Raw genomic sequence first — 18901 nt, 5'->3', positions numbered from 1 at the left:
ATTCCTGGCCACCTCGAACATAAAGACGGGAATGAAAGCGGATGAAGACAGGGCTCATTGTCCTTGGCAGGATAGAGAGACAGTGAGAAAGAGGGATGGCTATCTGATCGGGCTGTGTGAGAAACACTGTAGAGAGCCACTTGACATTTGGCCTGATTCAAACAGCTCTGCTGAAGGAAGCTACTCTGACAGACTCTCTCTCTAATGCACACAAACACACACACACACACACACACACACACACCATCACTATCTGTGAGGGTTTTTTTTCTTTCAAGCAACCTAGTGCCGTCCTTTTCAACTCACTCTGTGTCAGCTTCCTTTATCTTTTTTAACTGCGCTCTCCATTTCTCTCTCCATGTACGTTTTTTCTCATCAAAATTTAAGCAGAACAAAAAGCTGCATCCGAGTCATGTATCTGTGAACAGTTTCAGCCTCTGAGAAAGCACCTGGAGTGTTTTATTTTTATTTATATATGATTTTTCCTTATGCATGTCTGCAATTTCCATATATCATTTTATTATTTATGGAACATCAGTAATGGTAGACAAAAGCAAATAAAGATACAAACAAGTAGACAAGATAACCTATAACACCAAAACAGTATATAAATATCAAGGAAATGATAAGAGTTCCTTCACAACAAGTACTTGTTGCAATGCTAAAGGAACAGACCTCTCAAATTCTTTAGTAATGAAGGGGGTGGAATCATTGTGCTCCAGAAATTTACATAAAAATTCAAAGATGTTCTGATTTGGTGATTTGAGTCACCATGGAAGGTGACTTTATCCTGGCAGCCATGAAATTACTCTTGAATTTGTTTAATAATGTGCATGGAGACATTATAATCCTGTTATTAAGGAACATCACAAGTGAACAGTGCTTTTATCATCTGATGCTAGAAAATGCCTTCTGTAAAGCACTGATTCACATAGCCCAATTTTTGATGTTGTACTTTGTATGTTTTCGATTGTCAGAGAGCACTGACTTGCGACTTCTGTTTGTCTTTGACAATGATTTTTTACTATGTTTGGCATATGCTATCATTGTTTTTGATCCTGTTTCCCTTGACAAGCTCCCTTGAAGCTCCTTTTCTATGTGGTGTTTCCATTACTTCCACCCCTATCTAGTGGCCATAATAGGATAAGACAACTGGGATCTACAATGTGTGCATAAATGTACCCAATATGTTTCCTCTAACCTCACCAAACCATGTCATAATAAGAGGAGTCTTTCTATTTGAATACTTGGTGTTAAGTTACATTCAGAATGAGAAAATATAAATTACTTGAGTCTGGGAGATCACTGGATAAGGGCAACATGATAGGGGATGTCTGCAAAGAGAAGATAGCACCCATATTTTTGCTTGCTGACTGAATTAATCAGTATAGAGTTCACTAGTGTAGGACACAAAGGCTCTGGAAAATGGTGGAATTGTCATTCTGTAAAGTTGTTGTGACCTCAAACCAGATATGAGACACCTTCCCTTTTGCAACCTTGAAGTAGCACTACCATCAAATAGTTAGTCAGGTTAGTCAAGCTGTAACTCATTAAGGATACAATTCCAGCTCTGTATTACATTAACACACAGTTAATAAGGGTTGACAAAGCTTCAAATTTGATCAATCATCATTGATTACCTAGGGTAACACTGCATAGGCAGAAGGATGAATAATCCTAATGTAGCCAGAATAAAGCCAGTACATTGGTTGAAGACAGAGGAAGGCTGCCACGGAGTAGTTAGGCTGAGGTGAACCAGGAGAAAGCCCTGCACAGGATGTGCGGTAGTGTTGGATCGTTCCTTATTTCATTACAGGAAAAGCTTTATATATTCACAGAATGGAGAGGAAGGGGGCATAGTGATAAAATTTGCATTTCTCCTTTTCCCCCTCTATCTCTCTATCTCTGCCCTCCCTACCTCCTTCTAAATTCCCCCCCTCCCACACACACACACTTACTGCAGAGTGACTTTAATCATCACTTTCGCCAAAACACATTAAGCCGTTGTGTGTCCGGGGGAAAAACAGCCCTGCACAATCCAAGCATCACATTCTATTTGCAACAGTGATGCATAGCTGGTGCATTACTTTGGAGATTAAAAAGGATATGCTGAATATCAATAGAGTGTGTCTGATGGATGACTGTCCTGGCCTCCAATAAAGGGACATCCAATAGACCTACTTGGGAGGAGGTGCACACATTTACCAAAGAAAAGCAGCTCCACACTCAAACACTCAGACACCCGCACACAATGATGGATACACAAATGACAGCACAGACAATCAGACAGCTATAGAAACTGCTCAATCCTGTACTCATGTTTAGTAAAACAACACCAACGCTTAATTATTTACTTTTTTTTTTTTTTTTTCAGGAAGGATAACAAAGTCGTTTGCATACATTAAACCCAGGCCAGCGGACAATGTGATTCCTCCCAGGTCATGGGGTGGTCATTACAGCATCGGAATAGATGGCGATGTAAAGTGCTTCAGAGCTTTTGCCCAGAAAGACATGGAGGTGATGAATTGAGCACAAACTGAAGGACATGAACCACAGAAAGGATCGTTAGGGCACTATGACATTATTCCACAGGAGGGAAAATTGAATAGAAGAAGGAAATGGGGCAAGGGATAACTCTGACATCAGAAAAAGGGAATCTTGGTCAATTTGCTCATTAGAGTTCCCGACTTGACCTGCTGCCCTTCAGAAGGCTGTATGGTTGAAGGTTTTGCCTAAATATAGGTCCTCAATGCCTCCAAAGTTCACCCAGGCACCCAACTCTGGCTGTTATGTGATTGCTGAGGCCCTGCAAAAACCCCCATTCCCATTCCCAAACCCATCCCCATGCCAACACCCTGTGATAGTGACCCGTCAAAGTTAAAGTCCATTCCCTCTGTTGAGTCCATGAAGTCATTCAGGAGGATGGATTCCACGTCGCAATCCAGACTGCTCTGGTGCACATCCATTTCCAGCTCGGACTGCAACCGGTTGTGAGAATCCTGGTGATGGTTAGCTTGGTGGTTGCTGTGGTAATTAGAATTCTGTGATGTGTGGTGGTAATAACCCTGCCAGGGTTCTGTCATGCCCTGGTGGAGGTGGGAACCTGGGTAGGACTGATGGCGAGGGTGGGGGGCTGAAGCCAGGCGACAAGGGTCTTGGGGTACATCCAAGACACTGGCAGGGTTAGGAGGCAGGGCAGTAGAAGGAAGGTGAGCACGTGAGCCATAAATGCTGGGTGATTTGTGGTTGTAGGGTTGCAACATGTCATTGTTTACCCTGGGAGCAAGATCTGGTTGTCTGGAGTTGTTGTGTTGCAGGTGATTGTGCATGTGGTTGGGATTGGGACTAGCACTGAGTTTGTGGTCATGAGATTGAACATAGTCATGGCCACGATGGTGTTTGTGGTGATTGTATTCAAGACCTGGGTGATGCTTATTATGAGCTTGATTAGGATTGTGATGATGGCTTGGGTTTTGCTCGTGGGTTACTCCATGACCATTTTGAAGACTCTGACTGGAATTGCGATTGTGGCTATGCTCTGGGTTATGATTGTGATTCTGGCTGTGATTGTGGCCATGAGAGTGCACGGCACTGTTAGATTGTGACATAAGGGAATGGGACACTGCTCCTTGCCCCACAACCATGTCCTTACCACAGAATTGTAGCCCTCCAGCAAGCAGACTTTCAAGGGCATTGTTCTCTGAGTATGCCCTAAGAGCACGCTGGAAGCTAGTAGGCTTGTTTTCCTGAATCGTCTGCATAGGCGTATGATGCCTAAGCATGCCCATGGATGGTTGGCCATAGACCGTTCCACAGTAGGAGGTCTCTCCTTTGGGTCCAGGGCCATAGTGATATCCATTGCGCTTAAGTGGTAGAGGCTGGGAGTAGCCCTCTTCCAAACTGATGGCTCCAGTTAAATCAGCTAGGTGCGGTAGCTCGACAGATGGACAATGTCCCCCTGTTCCCAGGGCTGGAGATCTTGTGCTGGTGGGGCTAGGGTAGAGTCTTGGGGAGGCTGAGCAGGAAAGTCCTCCTTCCTCTGGTTCATCAGGTTCTGTCTCAGCCAGAATAGGAGACAAGCATCCACTTAATGTTGATGCAGAGGAGCTTGTTCTGGAGTGGAGGTCGGTCCAGGCATCAAACTCTTCACCCCCAACTCCCAATATACCCTTACCAGCTGGGCTTCCATGTTCTGGCGATCCCTGTATTCCGGGTCCTCCAAGCTCTCGGCCCATTCCCACAGCTCCTGCTCTCTTCCGGCTGACTCGGCCTCTGCTCTTTAGGTATTTAGTGCCATTGTCCATGGATACAGCTCGTCTTCGGGGCCCTTTGCCCATCTTTCCGCCCTCTGGGTTAAGCATCCACCAGGAACTTTTTCCTGTTCCCTCATTTTGAACACGGATGAAGCGGGTATGTAGAGAGAGGTTGTGTCTGATGGAGTTCTGTGGAAAGGAGAAATAAAGGGAACAGGGAGAAATAAGATAGAGGCATTAGTGATTTTGAATTGAGGTTTATTAATCTTGTGTGGCTTAATCTTATGTAGAAAATGAAGATATTTATACACCCTTTTTTCAGCCCAAGGACCCCTGGTAGATAATAGAGACTGGGCAAGGACCCAATTACATATTCTGTAAAACTGAGCGTTACATTGGGCCTGACCTATAAAATTATACTTAAATAACTATTTTAATATATGTTCATATTTTATTATGATAAATACATTACAGAGCCAAAATAATCGTTAATGATGTACAGAATCATTGTTTAACACACACTGTTTTTTTTTTTTGTTTTTTTGTTTTGTACAAATCAAACAGTAATTGATGGACACCCTCTGCTGAAGAACCCTGAACTGTGGTACATTAAAAGGATTATTCTCAGACATTTTCAAGTTATGTACATTTCCCAAAAAGGGGAATTTAGAAGTATTGTATATTAAGCAAATGGCATGCAAATCAACAGATGTTCAAAATAAGACCATTCAGGGTTCTAATCTCACAAGAATTATGCAAGTTCCTATAAAAACTCAAAAGTAGGAGCACTCATTGCAGGAAGAGGTGAAACCCCTCTTGGCTGCTCAGGCAAATCAATACTGTAAGCAGACCAGCTCCTGCATGGCACACGCTTTCTCTGACTCACGCTGCAGCTAGCCAAGCAAAGTCCACACACACATCAAACCGTAGTCAAGGTTACCCAAATGAATCACACGTGGCAACCTGATCACAGACGCCTCTATCGATTGCAGTCTTGGGGAAATATAAGGGAAAGCCAGAGAGTGAGATGAGAAAGCGAGAGCGAGGCGTGATTTTGGCAAACTAGCGATTCTGGAGGAGCATCAGACAAAGGAAACCAGAGAGAGAATGAGAGAGAGCGAGAGGGAAAGGCTTCTGTGATACAAATGCAGCAGAGAAGTGCATTTCTTTCTTTGCTGTACAACAACAATCGAGTTAAGAATGTTAATGATAGTCACAGTCTTGGATGTGAATTGGTCAATACATTGTTCCAGCAGTGCAGTATAGCAACTATGACATGAAACACCTGTTCACATAAGGTAGCTATGTGTATATTACTGCACAGAGTTATTTCACATGAGTAAGTCTTCTGGATTTAATAAATATGATTTTAATTAAATTAAATTATGTGACTTAAATTTTTTATTATAAATGTTCAAGGCTGTACTATATAGTAAATAAAGTCACAGCAAAAGCTTTTTCAAACATTCTGTTGTGCATCTTGCCTATTAATGAACTTTATATTTCACACAATTGCAAGGTCTCCCATACCTTATAGCATACTTTTTTTTTCAGTGTAAAGATTGCACTCTCAATAGCATGCTTAAAGTATTTATCCAGTACCTCCACACATATATAGCAGAAATAATTAAAATCAACAAGATATTTACTTATTTTATAGGCTATATTAGAAAAATCTGTTGCAATCAGACATTTTTATTGATTAGTTTCTACTGAGGTTGGAATGGATTCCTTTGAATAAAGCTGAGTTTTGATTAGCTGGAGAATGATATGCTAGGCTTATAAGACATCATAAGAAAGATAAATACAAAGAATGAGGCCAACTACTCCGAGACCACATTGATACTCAGAACAGACTAGGACAGCATGTTCCTAACCATCCCTAAAAAAAAAAAGTAAAAAGGCCAAATCCCTCAATCTGCTTCTCCCTGTTGCATGCTCTTTACACAGGAAGGTGGTGCTCACATCATGGTCATGCCTAAAATTCATGGGGCCTGGGACAAAATATTTATGCTAGGTCCCCTCTCCCTCAGATGCAATGAATAGGCTATATCATAAAGTGCCCTCATCACAGGGCCCAGGACAATGCTCCTTATTGTCGATTCTGGACGATGGGCATGGTACACAGCATTCAGAGTCTCAACCGATCGTCTTAACTGATCTCTGTTTACCTCTCTGTTTCTCTTTATCCAGCATGAAAATCATCAGTCCATCAAATTCTCAACATTACCAACAATCCATATTATGGATTGACATGTGTACACAGCATCATTTATGTAGTGCAAGCTCCACTCCTTACAATTACACACCGTCTCTTAATCTCAAAGCTACATAGCCTCTTCACACCTTCCTTCACTCAGATTCCCTCATTCTCACACTCATTCATCTCTTTCCCTGTGTACCGCATCTGTTTATCACTCTCTTTTCACTCACTCTCCATCCCTCCACAAATCACACTACTAATTTCATTCACCTGCTCTGACTGAAGAAAAAATGCAAATAAGACAAAACAAATCTACTTCCTGCCCCTCAATCATCCACAATACAATTACACTTCAAGTGCGTCTATCAGCCCATCTATACTCCATAATCCCCCATCGCACCCCCTTACGGAAAGCAGCCTCTTGTTTTCCGTAGTGATTCTGAGAACCATTACCGCTCACATGAGTGGTCAGATATCAGTCACTGAAAAGAGCCAATTACCTTGGCAAAATTTACACTACAGCTGGATATCGATTGTAAAGCAGGCTAATCTCGGAGAGCGTGCTGTTTCAGTGTCACCTCACACCTGAGGGGCTAATTCTTCCCACAACACCAGTGGCAGATTTGCTGCATTTTGCTCCGCTCCCATTCAGAGCGGTGAGAAATTGGATAAGCAAGATGTATTTGCGTCCCCTTACCCCCCAGGAAGGGGTTTTATTCTCCTTCGGTTATTCTGCCAAATTACACGAGCCCCCGTGCTGGTGAAAGAGCCAGATGCTTCCTGGGCTGACTTAATCAAAGCCAAATTGAAGCGCGGTGCCACGAGTGGGAACTGCATGCCGAAACGACCTGCACGAGGTGATCTGAGCATGACGCCCTGACAGCTCCGGCAAGCGCGCTCTGTTGCAGGGGTAACCATGACAACTGTGGAAATGGGAAAAGAGGAGGTACGTGCGAGAAGCGGGGGGGAAGAGAGAGGCAGATGCCGTTTGATGCTGCAGGTAAACTGCAAACATCCTTTCATCTCTGACAGTCAGACGACTCGCCCAACTCGCAAGAGAGCTTCAATCATCGGCAGTCAAACCGTCGCTCGAGTTGTCTCAGAGGAACAGTGATTAGCAAGTCAACTATAGGCTGCATAACTTCACAGTAGCTACCAGCACCCCACCACTCCATAGATCAGTTCACCAAACAGCCGTCTACACATGAGCTTGTTGTAGAAAGCTTGCATTTTTTAAATATGAAAACTCTTAGACTTGAAAGGCCACAAGTCATTGTTTAGTCATTGATAACATCTGCTCTTTGCCCTTAGTGTCTCCATTAAGACGGGGGAAGAGGTAGAGCAATGGGTGTTTGATGAAAGCAGATTATTCATGAAGTCACAATTGCTGTGGTAGTGTGGCCTGTGGTGAGTGTTATAAATAGCAGGCCTGTGGTACGGAATTTGACCCAGACACCTTCAAGCTCTTCTGCCTTCTGAGTCATTCACTGGCCAGCCATGTAGCCGTATGCTTATGACCTGCTTTGGCTCTCTCTGCCACACCCAAACGCACTCTCTGCAACTATTCTGGTTACATCTACAACTATTAACTGATACTCTCTTATCAAAGCTTACATAAAGTCCCAGTGTAATACTGCAGTAATGATGACCTCTCTATCAAATATGAGGTATAACAGTATTAGCTGCTTAGTGTCTGCAGTTAGCCCCTGCTAACTATTATTTGGTCAACATTATTAGTGAATTCTGACAAAGAAGATTAATTTTATTATAATAGATGTTTCACCAGTGAATGATTTTTGTCTTCTGCAACGATGCTATGTAAAGTCATCAGATGCATGGCATTTACAAATTACAACTTCTTGATTTACAGTCTGACAGTCATTTGCAATGACAGTAAAGCTTGGATTCACTGCCAAACATAGTTGGCAATATAAAGTAAGCAACAGCATGTTGGCGATGCAACAAAGTGCAACAACTACCAATGAAGTGAAGCTTACTGCCACCTGATACAGCTGGATACGGCTGTTGAGTAATGTCTACTAGTGGCCAATCAGTTAGCATTTTAATCACAAGCATTTTAAAACACCCTGCTAGTCAAACACACACATGAAGGCTGTGCTTCCAAATAGAACAGTGTGCTCAATGGAGAAAACATTTAAACACACACACACTTGCTCTACATTCAAACACAACCTGATATACCTGGGATCAGGCCCTTTCTAACGGAGCATGCTGCACAACTTCTTGTCCAGGCCCTTGTCATTTCTAGGCTGGACTACTGTAATGCTCTTCTGGCTGGACTTCCATCAAGCACAATCAATCCTCTACAAATGATTCAGACTGCAGCGGCATGACTGGTCTTCAACGAGCCCAAAAGAGCCCATGTTACACATCTCTTTATCTCCTTGCACTGGCTACCGGTTGCGGCTCGCATCAAGTTCAAGACATGGATGCTTGCATATAGAACAGCCACAGGCTCAACACGCACCAACTTCCACTCACTATTACAAATCTACATCCCCTCCAGAAGTCTGAGATCCGCTAGTGAGTGACGCCTCGTGGTACCATCACAGAGAGGCTCAAAATCACTTTCCAGAACATTCTCATTCACTATTCCTGGCTGGTGGAATGATCTTCCCTTCTTTTTTCATTCCTTCCCTTTCTAGCTTGTACTTATTTGAACAATACTTGAAACTTGGTATTACGAGCACTCCCTGTGTCTTTTTGCTTCTTTAAGAAGAATCACTTTATGTATCCCCCAGTTGTAAGTCACTTTGGATAAAAGTGTCTGCAAAATGACTAAACGTAAATGTAAATAAACAGACATTTTCAAATATGCTCGGCAAACCAGAAAAATCTGGCAATCAGGTTTAATCCCACTCCAGCCTGCATAATCGAGAGAAATCTAGGGCTATTCATGGTTAAATTTGGTGGCCTCTTAGCTGACTATTACCCCTGGAACACAAAGTAACAGGGATTGAAGGGATGTTGGCCAGGCAGGAGGTGTGTAGAGGAAGACTGATGACGGGCGTAATAATCAGCATTGAGATCAAGATGAAAAATTAGGAGATTTCATTACATAACTAAATAGACTGCAGATTAGATTCAGGGTAGTAATGCTTCCTTAAAGAAGTGGCATATTCCACAGATAAATGTTGGTTCATTAAAAACTACAAACCAACATTTGGCATCTTACTGTTTAGGCTAAATGTGAACCTTGTTACTTGCCATGCTGTGATCGTTCTGGCAGATAATAATAAAACAACTGACAGATTTCTTTATACTTCCAAGTCTTATTTTGTACCCTATTTGTGGAAAGGAGCAACTAAATGACATTGTTCTAAATTTTACCATCTTTTATAATTTATGCTAATATGCAGCTTGGTACATTTTGTCAAATTGAGGTTTATGAACTAAGATCATTACCTATGTATTTGACCGCCTGGCGCCAATGGTCTCCTCCGCCCTCTTGTTTTCATGTTAGGCACATCTGCCCACGACAAGTCATAAAAAGCCTGATTTTACATGGAAAGTTCCGCCTTAACAATTGCCCTGACACACTAAAAACAAAATATCATACAGCGAGAAAGCAAGGCTTTCAGCACTTACATTAACAGAGTGGTTTGTTAAAACCACTTTGTTTTAAAGTCAGGGAGAATCTGTGATTGTATCCAGAGAGTCAACTATATTGAAAGGGTGTACAAAGATGTCATAGTATCAAACAAATCTGAAAAAGACAGATGTGACCTGTTCCCTGATTAGCTCCCCAGTCAGATCATATTTTCCCTAAAGCACCTATTGATGAATACCCAAAATATGATCCATTCAAAGTGGATCCAGAAAGAAGCTTTAATCAAATGATACTCTGATACAGTGTTTCAGTCCACTATTCATTGATGTAGACCTTGGATTAGAGCCCTTGGATCAACTTCACAATGGGCAATGAATGGGATTTGGAAGGATCACGGCTCGTTTTTCACGCAAGGTCACATAAATCACTAAGTACCTTAGATTTCATTCAGTTTCTGAGCAGCACAAAAGCCCATAGCTACGGTAGTGGAAATAAAAGACACAGTTTAAGATGCTATCTACCTCGAAGTTTTAGCAAACTATTCTGGGTAGCATTTGCCAAGCGATCTGTTTCTCATTTTAAAGAGCGTTCTAATTTACTGAGCAGACTCCTCCGAGTATTCAAGGCAGCGTTCTGTTTTACATTCTGCCCAGTGTTCCATTCGACGCGGTCCGGAACGCACGGCTCGTGTGTTGGGGGATTGTTCTGTCGAGCATTCTTGCGCGCTCGCAGGACTGGAAAAGCTGTTTTCAGCCGCGTTCACCCATTATTTATTAATCCATTTCACACAGCCAGCAGTCATTATGCATGCTACTGTCAATGGGTATCTCTCTGCCTCGCATTTATTTGATAATAAGCACAAGTGGGGTAGGAGATAAAAGCGCTGACTGCATTCATTGTGCGAGAGGGAGAGAGCGAGAGAGGACTCCTGCAGGCGAGGAGACTTAAAATGAGAGTTCTGTGTGGGAACAGGGCGCGTCTGCTAAGCCTGTCTGGAGGCAATCGATGGAAATTAGCCAACACTAAAGATGCACTTCCTGTGAGTGATGTCACAGGCGGTGCTCGGCTGTTTGGGGGAAAAGAAAGAACTCACAGCGATTAATGGGAATGGTGGAGAGCAGAGAGAGGTGTGGGCTATATGGCAGATGGAGCAATATGAAATTATAGGATCAAACAATCCTTATAATAATGCTAACAGACGTTTACTAACAACATTATTTCTGGTTAATACGGAATGTGTTTTATGTAGTAATTTGTTAAGTAAAACATTATCATAGTTTGTGTTGTTCTCTTAGTTGATGTAAATATTTGAGTCTTTATTAGGTATGCATGTTGTTCCAGCCACGTCTGTTTCAAAACACTCCATACGACTAAAGGCTGGAATACACTACACAACATTTGCCCAGATTTTGTCCCTGTTTACAGTCTGGACAAGTTGATGCTAGTTGCCGAAAGTCAGAACCAGTCTGCAGATTTGAGTTGACAGGTTTCCTGGAAAATCACAAGGTGTATGATGGGCATACAGTCCATTTTTTAGCTTCTTGATCAGAGGATATCAAACATGTTTGCTATTTTGAGCCTATTTTATATATTGTATATTTTTTATATATTATACTATTTTCTATAACACATGTTGTTTTCATTTGTCATGTGTCTCCTAGCAACAAGGCATGTGTTTCTGCATGAGTTTGTTGTAATTGAAATAACCTGAAAGTCCGGATGTGTGTAAATGATCCTCAGTCGTTTAGTGTATGATGCCCAGTTTTGCTTCTGTAACTATTTACAATAGTGGACAAGTGTATTATACCTAGTGTTTTAAAGTCCCCATGAAATGAAAATTGAAGATTTTTCTTCTTCTTCTTCTTCTTTTTCTTTCTTTATAGTATGAATATGTTAAAGGGATACTCCACCCCAAAATGAAAATTTTGTCATTAATCACTTACCCCCATGTCGTTCCAAACCCGGTAAAGCTCCGTTCATCTTCGGAACACAATTTAAGATATTTTGGATGAAAACCAGGAGGCTTGTGACTGTCCCATAGACTGTCAAGTAAATAACAGTGTCAAGGTCCAGAAAAGGTATGAAAGTCATTGTCAGAATACTCCATCTGCCATCAGACGTGCAATCTGGGTTATATGAAGCGACGGAAACACTTTTTGTAAGCAAAGAAAAAGATAATGACTTTTTTCAATAATTCCTTTGTCAACGGTCTCCTCTGTGTCTCTCCTTATCACCGTATACTGTGTTTGCTCTTCTGTGTCATCCGCACCACAAGGATGTGCTGTTTCTACGTCTATTTAGCTTTGATTTGAAATAAAACAGCGCATCCTTGTGGAGCGGATGGTACAGTCGAAAAAAATTGAAAAAAGTCGTTATTTTTGTTTTCTTTGCTTACAAAAAGTGTTCCTGTCACTTCATATAACCCAGATTGCACGTCTGATGGCAGATGGAGTATTCTGAAGATGACTTTCATACCTTTTATGGACCTTGACACTGTTATTTATTTGGCAGTCTATGGGACAGTCACAGGCCTCCTAGTTTTCATCCAAAATATCTTAAATTGTGTTCCGAAAATGAACAGAGCTTTTACGGGTTTGGAACGACATGGGGGTAAGTGATTAATGACACAATTTTCATTTTGTGGGGGGGAGTATCCCTTTAAATGCCTCAATAATGTCAGTAAGCTAGTGTGCTTCAAAACATGGACAATGTTTGCATTTAGAAGATATAAGCATTCAAAACTTTCACTTCCACCAATATGGATCAACGATTTTGATGACATCATTCTGCACTCAGCTTCAGATTTGTCATGTGAACCTCCACAGCGCACACAGTGTGCTCCAGTCCAGAGACACAATATCGCAGAGTGGATCATACGTGCAAGAGGGGACGGACCACAAAACTCATTTGAATTCTACACAGAATGTTGTATTTTAAACCATGATGGAGCATTATAAACAGCAATGATGAGGATAACACCGGTGCCATGCACCAGCATATAATAGGCATACATGTTTTTCAAACTGCATTACTGAAATTATGAAAAAAAAATTCTAGTAGTAACAGTTCTATATTCAGTCTAAAGGGGTAATCTAGTAGCTTTTTTTTTTTTTTTGTGGCTGTCACAAGCTGTCAAGTGCTGCTTTGCTGGGTTGCGAAATAAACTAAACACTACTGGCTAAAAACAAGGGATGAGCCATTTCATTGGAAATTACGTCAACATTTAAAGGCACTTCAGTGGGATTTGAAATCTGTTCAGTGTATTACAGCCTTAACATGCTACATTCAGAGTCTTCTGAAGTCATACGATAGATTTGTATGGGGAACATACTGAAATTTAAGTCATTATTCATCGTTGTTCATAATCTTCAGCTAAAATGCCAAACTGACCTGTCACACAAAGTCTGACATCATTAAAGTACTCTCAAAACCCCACTGGTTGCTGCATGTCATAACTGAACATGATGTACCAGTTTGAATATGTGGAATGAAAAATGTTGTGTGAAAGCTGCAGTTGAATTTTCCATCATGGTCACGGTTTTCCATGAAATGTCGAGATATGGAAAATAACTTTATAACAATCTCTTGAAAATTCTGCTTTGGTGATCCCTGGGAAAAAAAATAAAAGCATTTGAGTTTAGGATGACATAAGGGAGAGTAAATAACAGAATTTAAATTTTTGGCTGAACCTTTCATGTTTTGTCTTGTTAATGATGGAGGCCCAGCATTCATGTTCTAAAAACAGAGCAGTGCCATCATTACAGCCAATGCTTTGGCGACAGAAGGCCTCTCTCTCCGCTCTCTTCCCTGTGGAATGCCCACCCACCAGAGGGACCAGGGCGGAAGGGAGGGGCCGCGTCTGGAGATTTAGCCTAACCTGAGAGAGGTAGACCAGGCAGGGAAAAGAAGCCAGGGGCCCTGGGGACCTGTAGGTGGGAGCAACCAGCTAGTGCGCTCCATCCCCTTGGACCGAGCTCTAATTGGAGCTGCTGGGTGAGCTGGGCCAAGTTCCCTGGGAACGGGGAGAGCCTGAAGGAGGGAGGGAGAGTGGGAGGAAGTGAAGGATGGACGGATAGAGCAAAAAGAGGGGAGGGAGGTTTAAAAATAGAGCAGGCAGATTAAGGAGCATCTGAGAGCGGTGCAGGGGTTCGGAAAATCCACCCTGCATGCCAGAGCTGACCAGACCTTCAGGGCATAAAAGCCAGTTCTTCGCCATTGCGTAGCAGGGCACGGCATAGCACAGTCGCCCCCTGGCATACGTTTGCCCCGTCGTCGCGTGGCATGCAGCCCAGACTGGGGCAGCGCTAAGAGCAGCGTCAGCCTGAAATGATGACAATCCCTAGCTAAGCTTTCACACAACAGGTGGAGAGAACAGACACCTGTGGGAGATCGCCCAGACTCAGAAGAACTGTCTTACACCTGGGTCCTATGCACAGATGCACACCTCCTTGCTGTGATAAAACAACATACAGTTATATTGAATAATTGTACACAGTTTTAAAATATATGTACATAAGTATTTGTTTTTGTTTTTTTTTTTTTCCCCATTAAACCAATCTGAATACCCTTAAAGCAAGATAAAATTCAAGTTATATTGAATAATTGTAATACTTAAAGATAAAATTCACGAGAAGTAAAATTGCAAAAGATATTGTATGAAAACTTATTTTGCTTATCCCACTGGCCATGTTTTTCTTCTTGTGTTAAGTTAATTTATATATGATTTTGTGTTTTAATTAATTTATGATGTATCTGGTCACACTTTATTTTAAAGTCCGATTCTTACTATTGACTAACTATTAACTATGCCTAAGTTGCTGCTTATTGAGATAGTTGTTAAGTTTAGGTAGGGTTAAGGGGTCTAGAATATTATCATGCAGAATAAGGTATTAATATGTGCTTTATAAGCCCTAATAAACCGCTAATATGTTATGTATGCTAGTAAATGTTGAGAATTCGTCCATAAGATAACATGTTACTACTTATCTTAATCTAAGATTGTTTGAATATTTTTAATGAAACATTAACTGGGTTTCCATCATCCTGCTTTTATGCTCATTTTGAAGTATCGCATCAGAATCGAGGGATGGAAATGCTGAATTTTCGAAATAAAATGCCTCAATTCACAAAAAAATTGTTACGCTCACTTGAGGTGGTTTTTGACTAATGTGAAAAAGGGTTAATGTGAATAATGGGAGATGGAAATGCATTTTGCCAATAAATTCCTTCAAGTGCATCAAAAAAGTCATGTGACTTTGCGCTATGGTGCGGTAAATCCTGACTAACCAGCAGAGCGATCTCATTCCACAGCATCTAAAGTGTTGTTATGTAGTCATTCGGAAATGTCCAAGCAAAGTCTGACATCAAAGTATTTCTGTAAAATTGTCTCCCAGAACTGTTAAACGACTGCGTTCCCAAACAGCAGCATCCACCTCCGAAAGCAATAACCACATTCATTGTGTTTCGTCTGCTCATTCTGAGGTTCAAGTAATTTGTTATATAGGAAAATTATTATATTCAGTAGCTTCTCCTACTTTTGTTAGTGATGTATAGTGCCAGTTTATCAGGAAGTGACAATTTTGTTCTCTTTGACTCATTGGATGGAAACAGTGCTTGTTTCGCAAATGTTTTGTACGATATTCCAATTTTGCACATAAGTTAAATTCACAACTTTGGATGGAAACCCGGCTAATAAAACAAAAATACAGATAGATAAAATTGTTTTTCAGTGTAGGTTTTAATGTATGAGTAATTTAATTACATTTGAATAATTAAAAAATTGACTGAATTTTTAACTATGAAGTGAATAAATAAAAGTGAGAAAATGTGTAGAAAAAAATGTAGCCTACTGATTCACAACAAACAAATGGCATTTCTTTAGTCTTCTGTGTTGTGCTCTCTCCACAAGCAAAAACTAACTATGACTGACTTTATGACTGAGCACAAAGTCATCCTCTGTTCTAGGCAGAGCATGCACAAATAATTAGTAAATCATTAATTAAGTCATGCATCAATAATTTCGGTTGCAGGTTGTAGGGATTGGATTATCGCTTTAATCAAACCCCAAACAGATTGGGAAGCAACTGGTCACATGATTGTTAATTAAAACCTGCAACATTAATGTATTTAAGATGTATCCTTTAATATGCAAGTTGATAAAAAAGGACAAAAGACTCATATATGATATGAATACACATAACAGACCCCAAAATGCCTTGGATGTCACGGCACATTTTCACAGTAAGAGATAGCATATAAATATGTGCTCAGTTACATACATGCATGCACACACACACGCACACTCATGCTCTGTTAGCCTGGCACATAGGGTCCACTCGATACAACAATGCCAAGCTACCGGTTGCTAAGGAGACCTGTGGGAGAGGGAGTGATCCTGTTGCTATGGCAGCAAGCCTGCTTCCTGCCAACTGTCTTTCCCCATGAGACCTGACCATAGTAGGCAGAGAAAGACAGAAAGAAAGAAAGGAAGACAGGGAATTGAATGTAGGAGAGTCAGAGTGCGTATGAGGGTGTGTTGGGGGTGTAAGAGGGGTTATGGGTATAATGTTGAAAGAGAAAGACTTTATAAAGAACACAGCAAGCAGGGTAGCAATGGAGGAGGGGTGGCAGACTAACCACAAAACCATGGGAGAGAATGTGCTGGGAAAATTGATAGAGTTCGAAAGAGGGAAAATAAAAGAGGCGCTTGTAAAGAGACTGAGTGAGGGCGCCTTCCGGAGCGCCATTTTCAGGCGCGCTTTCCCATGAAACGACTCGCCGGCTTACCGCACCACGTCCTATTGTGCTAGTCCACCGGCGACTGCACAAGATGGCCGCAAACTACCTCTAATTGTTCCAAGCGAACACTCAAGCACACTGAACGCCACCTCCCAGCATGCACTGTGTCACAAAGCAACCCGGCCCCGCTCGTTAAAGTACCCTAACACTCGCCTGGCTTTTGGGAAGTTTCTCACACTGGATTCCGTGCTTCCTCATTAAGTGCTACAGCACATCGCAGCTCCCATTTATCAAATCTACACCTGATATAAGCGATGTGTCATAACAGGTGTGTCTGATAAAAGACGTGACAGAATACAAATTAATTATGCTGCACTGCGCAAAAGATTCATTAAACACAAATTCAGGGGAGACGCAAGAAACACCATCGCAACAAATCAACACCCCTGCAGTGGAAGCAATATCCTGGAACAAGACGACAACCGAAAACGTGGGAAGACGAAGAGAAAAGGAGATGATATTGATCAAGCTCAGGAGAAGAGGGTCAAATAAGGAGAGAAACCCAGTGAATCTACTGTCTCAGATGTAAATGGTTTTTTTGGCTGCTGTTAGATCACAATTGGTTCCATACTGCCTTGCTCTTCTGCCTTTGTGAGGTTTTTTCGGTTTGATTATGGCTCTCATGACAGTGCTGTTTAAATGAGAGACAGAGGAGCACTGGCACATATTCTCCCACAGATAAAGTGGGAATAAAGTTGGTTTGGGAAGGAGGGGGCTCTCGGAATTCTTTCCTCAGCTGCGCACAGACTCGAATCAGGCTGTTAAAGACATCTATCTGTCTCTCTGTCCGGGTCTGTTTCTCATTCACAGGGAATGTGGTGTCTGTCGAGAACGGGAGTCTGGCCTTCCACACGGACACACACGCACATATTCGCTCATTTGTTTATGCACACATTTCGAGACATGACCACTATTGACTTATTCATGCATGTGTTTATTTCCAGAGCACAGCGTGTCTGCCGAGCCCCTCTGCTCCCCCCAAACTCTTTACAGGGTTTATAGGGTTCACTTGGGATTCTCCCACATTAGCTGAATCTCTCTAATTCAACATGAATGCAGCTCTGCTCTGTGTCTGCCATTGACTTCGTCCCAATAGAGTCCTGTCATTCCACCTTCATTCATTCTCCTGAATGCAATGGAACTGCAAAAATAATGATTGTTTTTAAATATGTTCCCATCAGCAGACAGACCAGCCCCAAACTCGCACCATTTTTGAGTTGGGTTCATCTCCCAAAGCTTTTAAGTCTACGTTGATTGTTAAGACCACTGCATTACTAGCCAATGGTTTCAACGATCTACTTTTTGCTTGCGATGTTTTCGGGAAACTCAGCCCTGGTCAGGATTCTCAAACAATAAGAGCAATGTTTTGAATGCACTACTGAGATTTTTGGGGAAAATCAACTTTGCTTCAATGGCTTGCTTAGCGTTGTCTCTGCACATTAGGCTGGGATACAAGAAAGAATTTTCCCAAAAACAGTTCTCAGACATGCTTAATTTACAAGTTGTCTTCGAGAAATACAGGCACAAACAAGACATATAGCAGCTATCCACTTGTTAATGTGTGCCTATACAACTAGTCATTCACAAGCACTTTTCATTTAAACTAACCTATCAAAAGTGTATAGTGTATACTATAGTCTCCGGGCTAATGGTGTCCCATACAGCAATATATTAATGATTCAGAATAGAGGAATCACTGTCTGGCAACCTGAGATTTCAGTATGGAGATAAAGGTTAGGATCAAGATTTTTCGGTAGTGAGCATATATCAGCACCATCTTTAAATTTCTTCTGGGATCTGATAGCACACTCTGAGCCGATCAGATTTAACAACTGAATATAATGAATGTGGATAGCAGCTCAGTTCATCTGATGATAAATGTTCATTTTAGATCTCTAATGACTCTTCATTGCAGACTTTGGTATCTTGCCAAACATTTTGAGACATTTTAGAGATCTTTTTTGAAATGTTGGAGGAGACACATCTGAGATTACTTTATTTAGCGATATTAAAGAGATCTCATTTGTGATTTTTTTTTTTTCTTTCCTATGGGTTTCGTCTCAATCTTTGGTCTGA

General features: G+C 41.5%; 1 protein-coding gene across 1 annotated transcript in view; it reads right to left on the bottom strand.

Moving 5' to 3' along the window:
- Window positions 1-530: 530 nt before the first annotated feature.
- LOC109078375 (forkhead box protein O6-like) overlaps window positions 531-18901 on the bottom strand; it is a 31771-nt gene continuing 13400 nt past the window's right edge. Inside the window, exon 2 of the mRNA XM_042776049.1 lies at window positions 531-4442. Coding sequence (XP_042631983.1) covers window positions 2763-4442 — 1680 coding nt within the window. The 3' untranslated portion in view covers window positions 531-2762. The remainder of the gene's footprint in view (window positions 4443-18901) is intronic.

The sequence above is a fragment of the Cyprinus carpio genome, chromosome A19 (genome assembly GCF_018340385.1).
Source record: "Cyprinus carpio isolate SPL01 chromosome A19, ASM1834038v1, whole genome shotgun sequence".
NCBI classification, from domain to species: domain Eukaryota; kingdom Metazoa; phylum Chordata; class Actinopteri; order Cypriniformes; family Cyprinidae; genus Cyprinus; species Cyprinus carpio.
This window is presented reverse-complemented; position numbering and strand designations above follow the sequence as displayed.